Source organism: Crocodylus siamensis, chromosome 15, assembly GCF_052110815.1.
Source record: "Crocodylus siamensis isolate JL-2025a chromosome 15, ASM5211081v1, whole genome shotgun sequence".
NCBI classification, from domain to species: domain Eukaryota; kingdom Metazoa; phylum Chordata; order Crocodylia; family Crocodylidae; genus Crocodylus; species Crocodylus siamensis.
In genome coordinates, this window is record NC_143409.1 from 5,461,995 (window position 1) to 5,482,845 (window position 20,851).

At 41.6% G+C, this 20,851-nt stretch overlaps 1 protein-coding gene across 2 annotated transcripts in view; it reads left to right on the forward strand.

The window, feature by feature from the left end:
- Positions 1-20,851, forward strand: part of DENND4A (DENN domain containing 4A) — a 125,726-nt gene that overhangs the window by 81,695 nt on the left and 23,180 nt on the right. For both annotated transcript variants that reach the window (XM_090028802.1, XM_090028801.1), the window contains exons 13-19: positions 1,362-1,580; positions 2,099-2,244; positions 9,380-9,513; positions 12,787-12,922; positions 19,284-19,490; positions 19,581-19,709; positions 19,998-20,142. In XM_090028802.1, the coding sequence (XP_089884928.1) occupies positions 1,362-1,580; positions 2,099-2,244; positions 9,380-9,513; positions 12,787-12,922; positions 19,284-19,490; positions 19,581-19,709; positions 19,998-20,142 (1,116 nt within the window). The remainder of the gene's footprint in view (positions 1-1,361; positions 1,581-2,098; positions 2,245-9,379; positions 9,514-12,786; positions 12,923-19,283; positions 19,491-19,580; positions 19,710-19,997; positions 20,143-20,851) is intronic.

The following is a 20,851-nucleotide window of genomic DNA, read 5'->3' on the forward strand; positions in this document are numbered from 1 at the left end:
CTTGTTTCCTTTAACTTCACTGGGCTTTGGATGGGGGGACCTTAGGTAATAGAAGTACCTATGGATCGTAAGACTAAAATACAGTGGTAGAGATAACCAGTTTAAGACACAGACCAGCCCGAGAGGGAGGTGGAGTCAGTTCAAAGCAGATGCATTTGAGGGTTGTTACCCTGGAAACCTTTGATCAAGGGCTTTGAAAAAAAATTGAGATCTCTAACAAGGGTGGATGCTCACTTCTCAAAACCAGGCCAGTTGTTTAAGTGCTGGAACGTGAACTTGGGCTTCTAACATCAAGCATCCATTTTAATAAAATCTTGGCTATGGAAAGGTTATTAGAATTTAGGAGTGTATAATTATATGGAATTCGCCAAAAATATACTGCCCAAATGTCTGTATACTGTATTATGTAGGAGGAATCTGTTATGAAGGTTATGCAGTTTCCTACTAGTTACACATCATTACCCGACTAGAAGGGGTTTCTTAACACTTTCTAAAATACAGATACTCTGTATGTAATATAAAATGAAGTGTGTCTCCTTTTTGGTGGTCATAACTCAGAATTAAATATAATGTAATTGATGGCTGCTACCCCAGGATGGTAGGACTGAGTGGTGAAACCCCGGTTCTGTTCCATACAGATGCCATCACCACTTCATATCACACTATGGTGGACCCTGAAGAATCGGCTTCCTCCTAATGCCTCCGTGATCTCTATTGAAAGCACATTGCATACGAGTTGGGATTCTAGCTAGGATTCTGTTTTCACTTTTTTTTCCCTTCACCAAAATGCTTTTCTTCCTTTGTATTTGTGCACGGTTGTGCCTTTATTTACATTTATATTGCTATGGTGTGTAGGAGCTGTGTGTGTTGTGTATACAAGTGTGCATGAGTAAAATTCTTGGGGTCCCTTTGGAAAGGACACCACTCTAAAAGGGAAATGATGTGTCCCATGTATGTGATTATCATATTCATAAAAAACTCAGGAATGTTATCGGCTCTGGTATACATTTCAACACATTTCATAACCAGCCCTTGTATAAGGATGTCTCTGAGCTCTGTCCATACCAATTCTGTCTCTGTTTCCATAGTAACTAATGTACTGAAAAGGTGAATGTGCTTGTGTCTGCCTTTTGCATAACCCAGGGACTTGTGATTCACATGCTGTCATCCTAAATTCATTATCAGACTTCAAGATTGAATTTAATGGCTTATGTTTAAACCAGATCTAGAACATAATGGAGCATGGTGTGGTAATAAGTAAACCCGATAGGATAAAAGGGAAATTACTGTGTTTTCTGTCAACACTAAGAGTTGTTTTTTTAACCATTGAGAGAGCATTTTAACACCATTGTTGTTCACAGTGCAGCAAAGACCAAGAGAAGATGCATTAATGGAGTTAGCAATGAATGACTATGATTTTAATTCCGGCAAGAAGTTGCATTTGTTAGATTTAGAGATCCAGGAGGCATTTCTGTGTTTCATGGCCTCAATATTAAAGGGTTATAGGTCATACCTAAGGCCAATAACGCAAGCACCTTCTGAGACCGCCACAGATGCAAGTTCCCTCTTTGAACTGCAAGGTAAATGGTTATAATCTTGATTTTTTTTTTCTTTTAAAATCATAAACCAGTAACATATGCATAAATTATCTTTCCAAGAAGTGATAAATAAGAAAGTGTTGGTGTGTTGAATGATAACATTGGCAATATTATGTAATGATAGCAGGGAAAATCATAGCACCCAAACCATCTGGTGAAGCAGTACAGAAAAAGGAAAATGTGCTTATTTGACAGTTGAATTTTAACTAAACAATAATACAAGGCACTAATTTAAAAAAATTATAACAAATATCTTCAAAAATTAACTCTGTCTTGGTACTGTTAAGGGTTAAGTTGTAGCTATGATGGTTCAGTAGTTGTGCGAGAGGTAAGGATTTCTTGAGGAAGAATGTCTTGTATTTGCAAACTTGCTGAACTATATCCCAGCTACAGAGCTAGACCTTAACAGATATCACCCTAAGAAATGCTTGCCTCTCCTGTTGTTAGTGGAATTTCCTGTTGTTAGTAGTAGTCTTTTCTACGGTTGCTTTATTTTACAGGATTCTTAAAAAGTCGAGATCGGTCACATCAAAAGTTCTACACATTGATGACCAAAACCCAGATGTTCATTCGCTTCATTGAAGAGTGTTCTTTTGTCAGTGATAAGGATGCAAGTCTCGCATTTTTTGATGATTGCGTAGCTAAAGTAAGTGCGTCTGTGGGAAGGGGAAGTGGGGTCTTCATTTAGCTTTCGCAGTTGTTCCCTTCCACTGACACTGTACATGATGTAACATGACTGATGTGCACTTGTAGTCAATTTGCTGTCACTTCATTAAAACCTACTTCTGTTTTTGCTTTTTTTTATTTTTTCCTGTTTCAATTTTGTTTTGTTCTGACCCAGATGCTGTCAGGTCACTTTGCTCTTGTGGAAGCAGAAATTAGACAGAGAGACCAGATAGTGAAAAGTCTGTGTGTAGTGCTCTGTGCTTGCTCGCAGGTTGAGATGGGCACAGGCGCATATTTGTCTCGTGAAGATTTTAGCCTGCATTAAGAAATAAAATATTCCTAACTTAAGTTCCTCCGTTCCTCCTCTGGTTCTTTAGGACAATGCCATATTTAAATACCTCTGGGCATTCAGGCTTTATAGAGTGCCTGATATTTTATATAGTAGTTTGGAGAGGAATATGAGTGATATACTGATACAACTAAGTTACTTCATTTTTTTTTTTTTAATATAGTGAACATATGACATCAGTTGATTGTTGCTTTAAGTTGAATTTTTATTGCTTCCAACTCAGTGCTCAACACTTGACTCTTTCTAATTTACACTTAACACATGTACTTAATTAGTTTCAGTACGCATTCTCTCCAATAAGAAAACATTTACCTGTGTCTTTATTCCTTATTCTCATAGGTGCAGTTGTATAATTCCCATCAATGGAGCCTTGGGTTGTAGTTGCTTTAAATGGAATTTTATTATTAATGTTCTACTTTATAGCTGTGTATGAGCTGTGTACGTGTTGTGTATACAAGTGTGTGTGAGTAAAATTCTTGGGCTTCCCTTGGAAAGGACGCCGCTATTAAACATCAAGGATATTTTGAGCGTCCAGGATTTTAAAGCTAGCAAGATTAATTCCTACAAGTTTTGTAAAACTTTTAGCAAGATCTTTGGATGGCTTTCTGTGAGCAGCATTAATTTAGTGCCATGCCTTCATGCTGAATTTTACTTTTATTTTCTTATTGCCAAGCTGTGTTTGTATTTGTAAAACACACAGAGGAAGAAAAGATATTTCTGTTGAGAACTATATTTCTGCACATGGAAGGTCTGCATGAGCCCAAGTAGTTTTCCAGGCAGTGTACACCAATATTAGTTTTTGGGAGAACATTGAAGTACTCTGCAGTATTGGAGCCCATGGAGTTGGGCGATACTCCTGTCAGGATGCTGAAACTCACTCAAAAGTAGTTTTATATTGAGTAAATTTTGTTAGCATGCATTCTGCTAACAAAGTGCAAGTGTGAATCTGGTCTTGTGCACAGTGTTGATGGTGCCCCAAATGGTGTATTTCTGCATTAGAGATTTCGAACAGGTAACACATAGGTTAACTTATGATCTAGTGCACTTGTAAAAGAAGTTTTACAACGTTGGCTTGAGGCTGACTGAAAGTTGTACATCTTAGTTTCTGTGTTAGAGTGTGTACTTGTTTAGGCAGATTATACTGCAAGAATATGGTTTGGTATTATTATTTGCCACTGTTGCAATGTAACATGAAAAAAGTCCTTATTATTACTGTAGGAAATACAAGACCCTACTTGTCATCTTGCTAGTAGTAGTTACCTGGAACGTTCTGTTCTGGGACATTGATGTATAAGTAATACATGCTGTTGTCTAGGATTTCCTGTAAAGTAGGTCACCTACTGTTTGCTCCATGGGAATTAATGTTGAAGATTACTAAAATAGTTATTTGCAGGGGGGAAGGCACAGAAAATGCTAAATGAAGAATCAATGCTCCAAAAAAAATACAAGAACAGACCTGACTTAAGGTTGGGGAAATATTTTATTGATACATCAGAGTGGTGGTGTAATGTTTTAAAATTTACTTGGCAGCTTTTACTACTTTATTCAGGGTATTGTCTGAAAGATCCGTTTTTAATACTTGCCAAACCAAATTCACAGTAAGCAGGAATTGTACACACAGATGGACCGTAACCAGATTTAATTAAAACATTTATGTAAAATAGTTTTTCAGGATCCCTCGCCGTTGAGCAGGGAAAAACATTCTCTGGCTGACTTGGAAACAAAGCCTGTGCCTCATGTTAAACTATTTATTAAAGGAAAATTGCAGACAGACAAGAATGTACTCCGGTGACTGACACTGCTGAGCAGGACTTGCTGTAATTGTGGTGCAGACTAATTGTGTCCCTAACACTGAATAAGGTTTTTATTGAAAATGAGATTATGCTCTTTCATTTCATGGAATGATTTATGCGCCCACTGAATCCAGTGTCTAAGCTATAATTATTTATGTCTGGGAGTTTTACCCATACTTCTGGAGGGATGCTTTTGTTGCAGCTGGCACTGTAGCCAGCGTATGTAGGCAAGAAGACTCAACTTTTATGAAAGAATTAGCACTGAGAGTCAAATCGGGAACTTGGTTATACTCCTGGTCTTCCAGTGCTTCCTTCTCTGGGTGACCTTACTAAACATGTTTCCAGCCTGCAAAATGGGGATAATATTTACTGGTGTACCACGGTGGCATAAAAGTAAGCTGTGTAGAGTAGTCCAAAATAATCCCTGAAATTGTGGCTTTCATCTGAGGTTTTTCTGAAGCATACCCAAGTGGGCAGCTGTAAAGAAGCAAAAAGAAAGGTATGGGAGAACGTATTTCACACCAAGAATTTGCTCTTGCTTACGAGCTGTATCCGTCGGCAGAGATTTACTTACAGGAAGGAGTAGGATCCTCATGAGAGTATAAAGCTTCAAAAATGCCAAGGATCATGTGATAAGAAGCTTGACAGTTAATTTAGGTCATTCTCCTCTGTTCTTTCTGATCAGACATTTATATTGGCTTTCTGGTCACGATTGAAAATATACTTGAAAGGACCTCAGCAGGAAGGGCAGATGTGGTTGTCTGAATACAATTGGATGGTAGCAGGCAACTTTTTTATGCCTAGTTTGTTTCTTAGATTGACATGCTCTCCTCCCCAAAGGAAGCTCAGAGTGACTTGCAATAATAACCAGATCAATTATAGACAGATAAAACAAATAAATATGTAATAGAAACAAGCTCCTTGGGTAATGCCTCTCAAAATCCTGTTTGCTGAAGGCCTGCCCAAATTAAAAGGTCTTATAAATGCTTCTGGAAGATGATCAGCCAAGTCCAGGCAAATCCCAGTTACCTTTCAGAAAACCAGTTTTATGGCATGTTGGGTCTCAGACTGATTTCATACCAAACCAGGGGAGTGTCTCAAGCCCAACTGTAATATTTTGCACATACTATCTCCCCTGCCTAGCAGCAGTAGATGTTCTTTATAAATAACCTATTTTGTAGCTGAGAGTATATGGTTAAATTTTCTCATATTCTGGTTTTTCCAAAACATTCAGAAATACCTCAGACCAAGAAAATAGAAATGATTTGTTTTAGTAGATCTTTGCTCAAATGTGTTACTATAGTTTCTTTACATCTTTAGAGAGATTTCAGTGGTCAGGTAAAGTGTCATTTATTACTGCTTCTAAGGAGCCATATGTTCTAGCAGTTCTGCTGCTTATATTTGTTAATCCTCTCAATCTGTCTCATGCGGTATAATGCATGATTAAGAGCACCTCTGTGCCAAATATGCTATGTTTATCAATTTTAAATGCCTTGAAAAGCCTTCTGAAACAACTTGGATATATTTCTGCTGCACTAAAGAATGAAACTATGAAGAATCAGACTTCTGTATTTGAATCTGCTGTTGATAAACTTCAAGGAATTGGCAGCATCAGCCTATAAGTTTCATAGACCTCTAGCTCAAATGTCACAGGGTTTTAATTGTATTTCCAGTTAAGCAAAGTGTTTTTCTTTCCATGGAAAAAATCCCTTTCTAATAAGCTTTTGAAAAAAACAGATATGACAGTCAGAGATGCTCTAGTATAAACAAAGTAAATACTGAGAAACCTAATTTTCCACCGTGTTGTATATTTGGAGTGGCACAACTTGAGGAATACAATTTACCCACACAGAACAACCAGAATTTTGATTCAGGACGACTGGTTCTTATTTCAGAAGTTGCTGGTTCCAGTCTCTGTTGGACGGACAGTGGCCAGTCCTTCCCAGCATGTGGCTGCAGTTCTTTGGCCTGTGTGAAGCGACTTGAGAGTAACTTCTTATTGGTATGGCTGTTCTGATCACAGTGTTTCCAGGTGCTCGGCACAGTCTAGAAAGACTCAGCTGGTACTAAATTGTAAAGACAAGGACTGACCTGAGTTCCTAGTGGACGTGGTTGCTGTTCTGTCTCCGCATCCATTCATTCCTTAGCTCCTTTGAAGCGGTGGTCCTTCTAGGTCAGGCCTCACATAGCATAGGGAGTCTTACACAGCTACTATCCGTGCGGTACTTGGGTGCAGGAATGGATAACTTTAGGTTGCAGAGTTGTCAGCTTGGCGCTTTGAAATGGCACTAGGTTCTTATTTTTTAAACTTACTTTCAAATACATTTAGCTTGTATCTTTCTAGGCAGTAGTGCAGTTTTATCGACTTAAAAGACCTACAAAAATAAAACACCATCAGCTGCTTCCAGTCCATGTTTATGCATGCAGTTCCTTTTTTCTTTTTTTGGAGCTGTTAAGTGGGGGAAACAAGACTTTGACTGTTCCTATCAGATACATCCTGCTCTTTATTTCATGGCTGTCATTCAGAAGACTTTTCTTTTAAAGGTTATTTCAGAAAATGCCTCAGACAGCGTCTTACAGTGACTACCCTGAAAGTACCACCGACCACTCTCAGTCTCAACTGGATAATGCGCCTTTGCAATTGTTGGTGGTCTAGTGGTTAAAGTGGTTGTAAGACAGTAATATTCACTCTTCCAAAGGAGAGCAAGATCACCCTTCAAATAATTGTGATAAATGTGAAGTAGATGTCAAGGTTTTTGAGCTACCTGCACCAGCTGCAAAAAATGTAGTGATTTCCATGTGTTAGGAAGGAGGTAGCCTTCCCAGGGTCCCAGTTCATTGACATTAGAGAGATTTAAAGCTGTCAGCAAAAATAGCATTTTGGGGTCAGAAAGCCAGGCTTGCTTTTTGCGGGGGAGGTTCCCCCTTGCAAAGGAGACAGTGACAGAAGTTTCTCATTTGTCCAGTCAGCATCTCTTTCAAGATGGAGCTTACCACCCAGATGAAGTGAAAGCCTCCTTCCCCCATGTCTGAGAGGCTTTGTGAATATTAATGTATGTTGGCAGTAGCTCAGCTTGCAACCCAAGGAGTTAAAAGGGAACTTTCAGAGGAGCCGAGCACCATTCGCTCCCTTTTGAATTTAATGGGAGTTGGGGGTGATAAGCCATCCTTTCTTGAGCAGTGTTCATAGATAAATACATAGTTCAAAGAAAAGAACATGTTCTCCTATAGATCCATGATATGGAATACATTTACTGACTAGAAGTTGAAGCTTACTCAGTTTAGATAGGTACTTAAATTCAACTGTCTTTGAGAACAGCCTGTAAAAAAACAAGATATCCTCTTCAGAAAACTAAGGCACATCTGTATACTTGTATGTATGATGGTGCATCATGGGTAATTCTACACTGCATTGGATTTTGTAATCTAAATAGATGCATAGAGTTGAGAGTCAAAAGGGACCTCTGGAGATCATCTAGTCCCAGGGTGACCAACCTGGCACAGGTGGCATGGACAACCTCTGTGTATGGCATGCAGTAGATCGGGGAGAGAACAGAAAACAGAGCAGCAGATTGGGCAGGGGAAGGGGATCAGAGTGGTATTCAGTGGGTGTGGGACTTGGCATCTGGCACAGCTCCCAAAAGGTTGGCCCACACTGATCTAGTCTACTGCTCAAGGCATGGCCCTGAACCAGCCAGGAGGCAGATGAGGAATCTTCTCTAGTCAAGTGCACCACTGCTCCATGGGCAAGTTGAGGGCATGCCGTAGCTTTAATCTCTCAGTGGCTTGTGTCAAAGATGTTAATTTAATTTAAATGTTAGTGTTGGACCAATACAACTGTTCCAAGTGAAAAGTGATAACAGGGGAGCTGGCTTTAATAACCATTTGCAGTTATGCAGCTTCCAACACAACTGCTTCTGGGGCTTACAAATGGTTCAGACTGTGTTACTCAGGAAATCTGAGCACTTAGCAAAGATTCTCTGTTTTTCTCCTCTTGTCTCCCTGGAGGAATAACTGCAGTCTCTTGTGTTTCTGTGGCTCAAAGAATGGAAAGAAGAGTTCGGTAATATTGCTAGACAGCTGTCTCTTCATTCGGGCTCAGGAGGGCGACAGTGATTTTTGTTTTGCATAACTGGATGTTAAAACTAATCCCAGTTTTTCCTTTAACACAGATTAGGAAGTTTTGAGCAACAATTGTTTTGGTGACTTCAGTGTTTCTTTAAATGTAGGTAAGCTAAGCGAAGCAAACAATTTCTGTAAATGCTGTAAGCTAGCGAGTCTTGATCGCTACATAAGGAACTAAAATTTCTGCCCAGAGAATAATCATACTTATAGTTTCTCAATAAATGATGCTGTTGAATCAGGTTTATGTTACTGCTCCAGCTAGTGGTTGGGGTACTATAAAAGGTTAGCTGTAAGTTTTCTTAGAGAAGAAGTTAAGTTGAAGCTCTTAGTTATACAGAAGCTTCCAAAGGCATTAAGTCTGAAAGATGTTCTTAAAACAAAATAAAATAAAACCTCCTCTCCAGCTATCTAAAAGATCACTGACAAACAAAAATGGTTGAGTATATTAGGAATGGAAATGAATGTGCCAATAGTTAAATAGTCAACAAAGATGACTATCAGCTTAATTAAATAAAAAAACAGGAGCAATTAAAGCATTCAGTATCTTTCCCACCACATGTTGGGGCCTGGTTTTTACATAATAAAGATGTGCATCTAAAATTACTATCATTCTTAAAGAAAAGCTTTTCAAAAGGTGCCTCTGTGTGGCGTATGTAATCCTCATGTAACCCCACTCCCAAACAGATGTCTTCTAATTATCACCTTGCCAGCGGTTCCTAACTCCCAGGTGAGATCATTTGATGCTGATACTGGGTGTTCTTTGTCTTCACTGTACCAAGTGCTTATCTGATATCAGGAATATCCAGTAACTTTAATAAATATTGTTCCTTTTAATTACATTTTTGCAGGTAGACATGGACAAGACTGGTGAAACACGCCTGATAGAGCTGGATGAGTCTTACAAGAGTGAACACACAGTGTTTATAACGCCACCCGAGATCCCTCACCTACCCAATGGGGAAGAACACCCTTTGCAGTACAGGTATTCAAGGGAGCAAAATAGGATAGGGGCCAAAAACAGCAGATGGTTGCCTTCCTACAACTAACTTGTAGACATTTATTTATTTTGTACAGAACAGAGGTACTTAGGCCTTCTAGGCCTAGAACACAGGCTTCCCAGTTCCATTACTTCTGTAAAAACGCTGGCACATACATGACTGGTTTTCTAATGAAGCTAAAGCTGTCATGATTCTTAATATGGACCATGACCAGCTCCACTCTGGACTATGCTGGCTGTTACATTTTAAAACTTACCAGCCAAGGACCCTGGCTGCAGTTCTAGAAATACCTTGTGTGAAATGCTGTTCTGCTGCTCCCCTTAATTCCAGAGAATTGAAGCAACAGGAGAATTGGACTCAGGTGACAACTGATGTTGTTAATTTAGTAATTACTTGTCAAATGAGATTATTTCTATTGGTTTCTTTGTTACATTACTAAAAATCCTTTTTAAGCTAGAAATGTAATTTAGGCTTTCAGACTGATCGTGTTAATATAGATTTTTATAGGCCTCTATGGCTATGCCACAGCTTTCTTGTTAGCGACTAAATAAGCTTCACAGAGGTTTTTTGCATTAACTGCAATCAATGTTAATACATTTGGGCTAATTTAATGGAATACTAATAAAGAAAAACTCTTAAGAGTTGAAGTTTAAGTGTGTGAATGCAGAGAGTCAAGAGCTTGTGTTATGCGGATCATTCTAGACCAGTGTTGCCCAGTCTTGTCACCGTATGAACCAGATGAGCAGTGCCAGGTCAGTCTGCAGGCTGGATCTGGTCTGTGCAGCCACCGCCCGTCCAGGGCCTGATCCAGGTGTTCAGCCTGATCCTGTCACATGAGGCTTTGAAAATGTGGGTCGGTGTTAATTACCACCATTCCCTGTCATCACATTTCCAGACCCTTGGGGAGTCCCATGGGTCAGATGTTATTGGTTGTAGCCATATTGGTCTAAGGACATAGGCAGGAAAGGTTATTTGGGTAGATGTGATATATTTATTAGAGCAACTAAATAGTTGGGAAAAAAGTTCTTTGCAAGCTTTCAGGCACAAACACCCTTCTTCAGGCTTTGGGAGACTCTGCTAATGTTGTGGGTTCTCCAAGATGGAAAAGAAGCTGGAGTAAACCCGAAGTCTGAAGATGCAATGAGTGGAAGTTTGGAGGGCAAAGGGTAACGATAGGGGCAGTGGGGGGAAAAGTGTGAAGGAATAGTAGTGGTCAGCTTAAGGCAGGTACCAGGTGTGTCAGATGTCAGGGAAGTTGTAATGTGTCATAAATCCAGTGTCTATATTAAGTCCATGATTTTTTGTATCCAGTAGATTTATGAAGTGGAAGTTTGTAGGCTCGTCTACGGAAGGTGTCTTGTAAGTTCCCTTTGAGAATTAGAACCGAGAGATCGGAGAGGCAGTGGAGTGATTGTCTTGTGAGAAGTGTGCACCCACAGGTAATGGGTGTTTTTGTATTTGGTGGGTTTTTGGTGTGCATTCATTCTGGTGCGCAGTTGTTTGGTTTCTCCTGCGCATTTTCCATCACGGCATGTTGGTGCACTGGATGAGAGATGCTACATTTCTAGGGGTGCCCGTGTAAGGTCCAGGAATGGTGATGGTTCTGTTGTTGGCTGTAGTAATTGTGAGGGTGCTGAAGATATTTTGGCAGGTTTTGCATTTCTTGTTCTGGCATGGTCTGGATCCATTCGGTGTGGTTTGGGTCAGTGGCGATGTGTAGGGGGTGCACATGCACCCCCTGAGAGCACTGGTGCACCCCCTAACAGGCTGCGCTCCCTGCTTAAGTGATGGGCAGGCAGGAGCACTGGTGTTCCCCTGCGAGCACCAGCCAGGGAGTAGGAGTGCCGGATGAAGCACTGCAGCCACTTCTGAGAGCACTTCAGCTGCTTCCCAGTTGACATGATCAGCTGCAGGGGGAGGCCGACTGGTCACTAGGGGGGGCATGTGACACCCTCCCTGCCCCCCACTAAGGTGGCACCAGTCATCCATGATTTGGGTCATGGGGAGATTGCTTCTGGTGATGAGGTTCTCAAGATTCGGTGCTTTTTAAAGGCTGGGATGTGTGGTTCTGGAAAGAGCTATTTAGGAATTGGGTTGTCTTCTAGTATGGGTTGCAGTTGTTTGAGGATTTTCTGTATCAGTTCCAGGGAAGGATGGTATGTCATAACTAATGGTGTGCGATTCATGGGGATTTTCTTTTTGTACTGCAGCAATCCTTCATGGGGAATCGAGGTGGCTGTTTTAAAAGTGTGATCTATGTCTCTGGAGGAGTGTCCTGGTTGAGTGAAAGCCCTTTGAGATTTGCGATGTGACGATCGCAGATATTCTCCTCAGGGTAAATTCGGTGGCATCAGACAGCCTGCGTGTACGTTACAGCTTTCTTGGTGTGTGTAGGGCGATTGCTGGTTCTGTGTAGATATGTATGTTGGTCTGTGAGTTTCTTGTATATGGTGGTTTGTATTTTTACCATTTTGGATATTGATCATAGTGTCCAAAAAGGAAATGTTGGTGCTGGAGTATTCGAGAGAGAGTCTGTTGGAGGGGTGATGATTGTTGAATTTGTGATGGAAATCAATCAGAGACTCCAGGTTTTGAGTCCAGATGATGATGATGTCATCTATATATCTCGGGTATAGCATGGGTTTGATGGTGCAGTTCTTGAGGAATTCTTCTTCCAGGTGGGCCATAAAAAGCTTCTTTTCTACCTTAGAGAACTTACAACATCAGCAGAGTCTCCCAGTACCTGAATAAGGGTGTTTGTGCCCAAAAGCTTACAAAGAACTTTTTTCCAACTATTTAGTTGGTCTAATAAGATATCACATCTGCCCATATAACCTTGCCTGTTGTGGGCCATATGACATGGCTGTATGGGCTGGGTGTTGAGCACCCTGGGGGTCTGCAGACTATGTCTAACGGGTCTGCGAAAAATGACTGAAAACAATCAAAAGTATGAACTCCCCACGTGTAAAATTCAGAGAGGTCCGCACCTCTATTTGAAATGTTTTAGGGATCCTCAAATGAAAAATGTTTGAAAACCACTATTTTAGATTATGTAGTAAACTGCTCTTTGAACAGTTTCTTCTAAGCTTTACCTGTGAAGTGTAGTTTGTAAATATACATAAATCCCTGTGTTACTATTTCGTGTTGAGATTCTAGCAAGACAATATTGCTGCTTTAATTTCCTGACGTTCTGTGGCAGACTTAGACGGGTTAAGTGATGGCATGTGTTTTCTGGGGTTGTTTTGGTTTTTTTACAGCTATAATGAATTCCCTGTGCTGAAGCTCGATTTATTTGACCGATTTGAAGGATTCCTGACCACACCAAATAACAAACTGTCCTCAAAAGCCAGTAGTCCCAATAGCCCATCACCAATGTTCAGGAGAACAAAACAGGTATTTAAAGTATTTTTAATTAGACTAATTTTGAAAAGTGACAGTCTGACTCTCTCCTCTAAGCTCAGCTATTCAGGTTGACTGACTGTGGTTGAAGACGCAGCTAAACATTATATTCACCAAGGAACTAAAGCTGCACAGAACCTGTAAGCCTTGAAGTACTTGTGTGTACACTTGCAAGGACAGAAGAACAAATGCCAGAGTTCTGGCTCAGCCAGACACCACTGGCACTGAAGCCATGTTTAAGTGGTACTAGCTCCACTGGGTGCTCATGTCTGATAATGGGCACCCAAAACATGTCGTGTACTTCCAGCTTACCATTGGTCACCTCTCTAGAGGTTGGCAGAAGAAGAGATTCAAGGGCACCTTGAAGGCTAGTGTGAAGAAATGCAGTATAAACATCAATACTGGGAGACTCGAGCACTGGGTTGTCCCCAGTGGCATTATGATGTATGACAAGGTATGGATCGTTCTGAGCAGACTCGTCTCCCTATGGAAGCAGGTGTGCGAGACACCAAGGGAAAGAGCTGTGACCTGACATCACCAGGATCTGCTCCTTCCTTCTCCCAGAATTATTTGGCATGTCTGCAGTTGAACATGCAGATCTCAGATCGGTCTTCTCAGTCGTCTACAGACTCACCAGCGACATTCCTATTTACTAGAAGGCTATCATCCTTGTAGCAAAGGATTGCCCAACAACAGTGGGGGGTGCATGCATGTATGTCTGTTGCAAATGTTAAAAGCTAGGGAGGCTCACCTCAAAAATGTTTGAGGGAGAAAATTGTGGGCCTCTTTTCAGGTATTTGTGTCTCAGCTTGAAAACCTGGAACTGCTATCTGGTAGTGCTCTTGCTACTTCATCAGCCAGCTCTTCTGATGTGGACACTTCTTGACCAATTTTCTTTCCTGGGCAGCAGGAGAAAGGAGCACGGTGATTGTAAAGGGTGGAGAGCTAGGTCTCTCTCGTGGTTGTTGGAGCATTGCTTGAGGTACCCCATGTGGGACCAGATATAGCGGCTGTGTTGATAGCAACCTGTCAGTCTCATCACAGCACCAGGTGTCTGGTATTTTAGATAAGGTCCAGGCTTCTGTACCTGCTGAAACCTTGCTGTAAAAGTATTGGAGCTAGCACTTTGTGTTTAGGTATCAGTAGTCAAAAAGTTTGTCAGGAGCTTTGAAATGTAGCTATATATGAAGAAAAAGGACTGCAAGACGTAGTTAATGAAAGACTTGTTATATTTTATAAAGTTAGAGCCATTTTTGATTCGCAAAATGCAGATATCAATTTTTTTTCAAAAGAAAAATTACAAAGCTGGTGTCTCCTGGCAGCTTCATCTGACACCTTTGTTATGCTAGCTCATTGTGATGCTCAGTTCCTTAAACTTTGTTGTTCGAAGATGTATACTCTCACTTCTTCACCAGGTGAGTCCTATAATGAATAATTAAGAGGATTCCGGCTGCTCTGGAGGCCTGGCAATAATATAGTAATGCCACATTCCCTTTTTCACCCACATGAATTGCCTGAAGCCACAGCTGTACTTGGAGTGAATGACCCCAAACCCTTCTCTTTTTCTGCTTTTAAGAGCACAAAGATCTTTCTCATCTTCCCTTTCTATTGCTATTGCAATCCTAGTGATCTTGGACAGCCTTCCCTCTCATCATTAAACTTCCTGGCTCCATATAAATCAACAGTCGGCCTTTAAGAGAACTAACTGGTTAGATATTTTAAGAGGGGTGACTGAGGCAGCTACTGGTAATTGTAGGTCTTGTAGAAGTAGGCTTTCAGAAGAGATGTAAGAGAAGAGGGATAGTATCCATAAGAGCTAGCTCAAGAATATTATTTCATGTATATGGAATAGTGTGGAAGAAAGTGCAAGGCCAGCTGTGGAGAAGTAGATAAAATGGATATTGAAACTAGCATCATAAGTGAAGGAAGTGAGAAGGGACAGATAGGTGGTGACTATTTTTACAGTTCCTTGAAGTATTTTATTCATTCCTCTCGACACAGAGCCATAGATGGATTGACACTTCTGCTCATGGCTGGATCGCGTGAGTCTGAAAAAGAAATGTCTGGATTTCTTCAAAGCTTAATCAGTTAGTCTCTAAGGGCACCTATATACGTGCCAGAAGTCTGCTCCAGTGCATGCTAGTTAGCATGCGATTGATAAACATTATGCGGAGGTTGCTGGCGCATGCTAATTAGCACACTCCAGCAACTCCACATCTGTGTATTCAATGTCCCTGCACTTAAAAATGGTGACAGGGACACTAACTAGAAGTCGTTGAACGAGCTTTAGTTGAAGCGCACCTGCTGCCATTTTGAAGCACGGGACACTGAATACACGAGATGCTATGGACACTTTAATTAGAGTGACTCTTGGAGCCACTCTAATTAAAGCACCTTCACCCCAGAACACAAAATGCCCTATAAAAGTGCCCTGAGGCACGTCACCCTGCCCTGCCTTCGGCCTTCAAACCCTAGAGAGATTTTGTTACCTTTTAATAAAAAAAAAAAAAAAATTCTCAACAGATTTATAGTCAGAGTCAAACAGAATTGATAATAAATGATATTAGGAGATTTCACATATTGCTTTGCAAATTATTGATGAATGCTAAATTCAAATGGAGTGACGTGCACCTGCTAATGAACATTTCTTTTGGCTGTATGGTTATTCACATGAGAAGCTTTGCTTAATGAGTGAACACTTTAATTTTTTTCTCTCAGAGCTCCCTTGTTCAGTGTTCAGTTAACTGTGTCTTGATTTTTATGATGTGACTTGCTTATGGCTTAAACAAGTATTTTAATTAGCTTATTTTCCCCTCTACTGGACATTCCAGAGAATTAAACTTCCATTGAATATCCTGTATTTGTGGTGATTTGCAGACTCCAAAAGTCATTAACAGTGCGAGCATTTTCCCCTTGAAAATATTTATTTCTGACCTATGGCATTAATACTTGTGTATGGTTCTTTTCAGTTACAAAAGAACATGTCATTTCTTGGGGTTCAGTACAATGCCACACTGCCCAATTAGTTTCAAACTGTATTTGTTGTGAATTGCCTTCCTTTTTCCTTCAGAAGCGATGCTGTCAAATGGACAGGCTTCAACAATAGCTGTATTAACAGTTCAAAACTGCAGATTTGTAGCTTGACATTAATTTGATGGGTCCTTCACCATATCATGCCTTATAACAGAATTGTCCGGGTGGCAGCCTCTGGGTTATATGTAGCTTTCACGGGGTTAATCTGTGCCCCCCCCCCGGCTTCTACCCAGCTGCCACTCCCACTGTCCTTTTGTCTGCGGTAGCAGCCGGGGGCTCCCGGCGTCCCGTCTTTCTGCTCCTGCACCTGCACTAAGGGGTCGTGCAGCACACAGGAGCTCATAGCTTCCCAGCTGGGGTGGGGGCTTGCATGGTGGAGCAGCCTGGCTGTGCTAGGGAGCAGGCAGTGTGAGGAGCTGCCCACCCCCCGGTGCACGGAGGCAGCGATGGGGGGCCCTTGGCTCACTCTGTAGCCCACATGGGATGTGGCCCCCAGCCACTGAGAAGTTGGACAGCCCTGCTGTTAACTGAAACTATGCTTTTAACAGCTAACTGTAAGAAGAGCTAGATCTTAATGCAGTAGCGTGGCAAGCGAACGTAGGAATATTTTTCTCCTCAGTATTCTGCTACAAACCTTGATTGGCTTGTTAGATGAAGGAAATATTGTTTTGTCCTTAGGTGCAGTTTCCCCGCAGGATCCCTCATCTTTATGTATTTGTTAAAGAACAAGTGAATTTTCAATCAAACTGGAATATTCAAGAGTCTTGTTCATCAAAACTCATTTGCTATTAGTCTTTTGCTTTTGGATCTAGTTTTGATTTTTTTTTCATCTGATTTAGCATCCTGAGGCCCTGAAATCTATTGCAGGATGGCTTTCATGTATTTGCCAAGAAACTGGCCGAAAGCAGTGTTTCCCTTTCTCTTGCTCCCACTGTTAGGTTCCTAAATGACATGAAAACAAAGGTGAAAACATAAAGCCAAGCTTTTAGAAGATTCTTCTTTTACACTGTCCTTCCGGTAAGGATCTCAAAGCACTTGACTTTGGAGATATTAGTAATTAAACTTCACAATATTAAAATTACTTAGGCCACCACTGAAATGCAGCTGCCAGTGGGGTAAAGTACTGTAGCCGTTTTAAGTTTCATAGCTGGTTGGGTCGGAAGGGACCTAAGCAGGTCATTGAGTCTGACCCCCTGCCACGGGCAGGAAAGGATGCTGGGGTTAAATGACCCTGGCTAGGTGTCTATCTAGCCTCCTTTTGAAGACCCCCAGGGTAGGGGTGACTTCCCTTGGAAGTTGGTTCCAGCTCTTAGCCGCTCTGACTGTGAAGTAGCGCTTCCTGTCTAGCCTGAACCTGCCATCCATCAACTTGTGGCCGTTACTCCTTGTAACTCCCGGTAGTGCTTGGGGGGAACAGGGACTCCCCCAGTGCCTGCGGTCCCCCTTGGCCAGTTTGTAGGTGGCCACCAGATCCCCCCTCAGCCTTCTCTTGTGGAGGCTGAACAGGTTCAGGTCCCGTAGCCTCTCCTCGTAGGGCCTGCCCTGCTGACCCCAATCATGCGAGTGGCCTCCTCTGGACCCTCTTCTTGCTGTCCACGTCCCTCCTGAAGTGCGGCGCCCAGAACTGGACGCAGTCCTCCAGCTGCGGCCTGACCAGTGCCGCATAGAGGGGGAGGGTCACCTCCTTGTCCCTGCTCGAGATGCATCTGTGGATGCAGGACAAGGTGCGGTTGGCCTTCCTGATGGCGTCCCCACACTGCCGGCCCATGTTCATCTTGGAGTCAGTGATGAACCAGATCCTTTTCTGCCTCTGCCCTGCCGAGAAGGGAGTTCCCCAGCCTGTAGGTATGGTGCTGGCTCTTCCTCCCAGGTGCAAGCTTGTCCATATTGAATCCCATCCTGTTCTCATTTGCCCACCTCTGTAACCTGTCCAGATCTAGCTGTAGACTGTCCCTCTCTTCTAGTGTGCTCACTTCTCCCCAGTGTTAACAAAGGATAGTGATACTTTTGTACTAACTTGTAGAGAACATGATATTTATCTGAAAATGTATGGGAACTATAAGTAGGCAGAATATAATGTCTAGATTGTAATTTGGCAAGAAAGTATCCTAGTATCTATAGTAAACACAAATGGGAAGCATCTCTGTTTTATTTCCTTTGAAAAAAGACTCTGGTACTAGTTCAGTGCTCTCTGACACTGTGCCAGGTCACTGGCTTAGTCCTGACTTAGAAAACTGACTCGTGTCAACCTGCTAATGTTGCAACCAGCATTTAGGCAGAGCAGCTGTAGCCTCCCCTTGTAGCTATGCTTCTTGTCTGAAATGTAACACAGCTACAGCAAGTGGCCTGGCCACCTACCCTTCCAGCGGACAAACTCACAAAATGTTGTAGTAGGGGATGCGTCAAAACAGTTTTTGGCAGGGCAGGGGGCAAGAATTGGGGGATCTAAGGTTTTTAATTTTGTTTTGTAGGCTGCCCTTGAATATTGTAGTCATTTGAAATTGCCTCCTTTGTAATTCTGTTTGATAAAGTACTCAGTATGATATAATCTTGGGTATGTAAGATTATAAATTAGCTGCTTTAGATTAGAACATGACTAGCTTTGCATAGCACAATCCAGATGAGTGAGGTAGAAAGAGAGAAAAACAGAGAGAAAGTGCCATCATTTAAAGAATGTATTTTTTTGTTTCTTATTGGAAACGTAAGAACTGCTGAAAATTTAAGCTGGCTTGAAGGTCTCTGATAATTGAACTGATTCCAAGATTTAGATGCAGTATACAAGACAGCTGGCTGCTTTGAATTAGTGCGTGTGTGTGTGTGTGTGTGTGTGTGTGTGTGTGTGTGTAAGGACTACGATTTGTTTACGGACTAGATCAAGTTTCCATATGCAATAGAAGACCTCTGTAGCTTAGTATAAAATCTGAGAGAGGTAAATAGCTTCTTCATGTGCAGCCACTGACTCCATAGGAGCCAATTCTACAAGATTCATTTTTGCTTATCTTGGATAAGAACTGAGCCCCTGGTGTTAATGCTGCTTTTCTCGCTTGTCTGTACCCCTGATTCTGTAGTTCTTTAAGATTCAGTATGTCTAGACATATCCTGTGCAGAGAGAGCCTAAAGCCCTCATTTATGCTGAAAATTAATGGGGAGAAAAAGTTATGATCTTTTTTTGAAATGTATATGAGGAAGATTGGGCGGCAACTGCTGTCAGTATCCCAGACTGCTCATTAACGTTTCTCTTTCTGGAGTATTTGATTCATTTTAAAAGTGTGTGTATGTTATAAAGATACGAATATAAAATTAATTGGTCATGTCTTTACAGGAAATAAAGTCAGCTCATAAGATTGCTAAGAGGTACTCCTCCATCCCTCAGATGTGGTCCAGGTGCCTGCTGCGTCATTGCTATGGCCTGTGGTTTATCTGCCTTCCGGCATACGTGAAGGTGTGCCATTCAAAAGTCAGGGCTCTGAGGACTGCGTATGATGTGCTACGAAAAATGCATACCAAAAAGATAGACCCACCTGATGAGGTAAAAAAAAGAATATCCTGTGGTTTTTGTTTGGAGATGTGTATCCATTAGATTATAAATTAACCATTGTTCTTTCATGTCTGTTTGCAGGTGTGTTACCGGGTGCTTATGCAACTTTGTGGACAGTATGGCCAGCCAGTGCTTGCAGTGCGAGTCCTTTTTGAAATGAAAAAAGCTGGAGTTGATCCTAATGCTATTACCTATGGTTACTATAATAAGGTACATGTTCTGTAGCAGGAAAGTAGGCTGATGTAATCTTATATAATTAAACATAACTAAATAGCAAGTAAAATCTTGCTAAAGGAACAGTTATAAAAGAATCAGGTAGAGTAAGTTACTTTGTCTTTATTTTGGAACATTTGGCAGTTTACTCCTTCAACACAGTTTTTTGCCCAGTTTTATTTCAACCACTTTTTGATTGTCCTTACATTATGAATCTTAAACAGATCTATGGCAGCAAGCAAGGACTCATTATGATCACTTCATTTTACCTTGTTTGTTGACTAGGCTGTTTTGGAAAGCACTTGGCCTTCAAGCAATAGAGGTGGTTATTTCCTATGGATGAAGATACGAAATGTTGTATTAGGCATTGCACAATTTAAAAGAGCTCTGAAAAAGCTACCTGCAAACATACCACGTGCTGCTCTCTCTGGTAAAGTATTCCTTCACTTTTATATTGCTTTTCATTGGTAAGCAACTTGCGTATTGCAGGTTTTGCCATCATAGAATTGAATGGCTTCTTGGAAATTACATATAACATTAAAATGTTCAAAGGAGCAGGAATTGCTTCCTGTCTTACAAATAAAATAGCAAATTTCAGTGTCTTCATTTCATTACGTTTTTATTAGTTCAATTCTGAATGCGGCATATTTTACATAACGTCAGTATAGTTTCAACCTAAGGTAGTATCTTTGGTAGGCATTGTCTGTGTGTGCTTGCATACTCTGGGTAATAACAGCTGCAACTCCCCGCTCCCCTACGCAGATCTGGGGGCACATGCCCCGCTACGCCCTCCCAGGGTGCACGCAGCAGAGGGAGCTGGCCCCCCCTGGATGAGCCACGTCTCCATCTTGCACACAGTCCTGGCTGGGCAGTGCATGCCCCAGGCCCAGCCCCACCCCCTCCCTCCTCCCCTTCCACCACAGCAGACTTTACCAGCTGCATGCAGCTCTCCAAGCTGCCGGGCCGTGCTTCTTGCTGGCTGCATGATGTCCTGTGGCTGTGTGTATGCAAGGGCATTGATCAGCCAACTTTATTTATTGACCACATCAGGCTAATTTCCAATACAGTCAATTTTCTTGTATCGGTGCCGATCCGATGTCGGACCGATGTATTGCTGCGCCTCTAGTGAATATCCACAC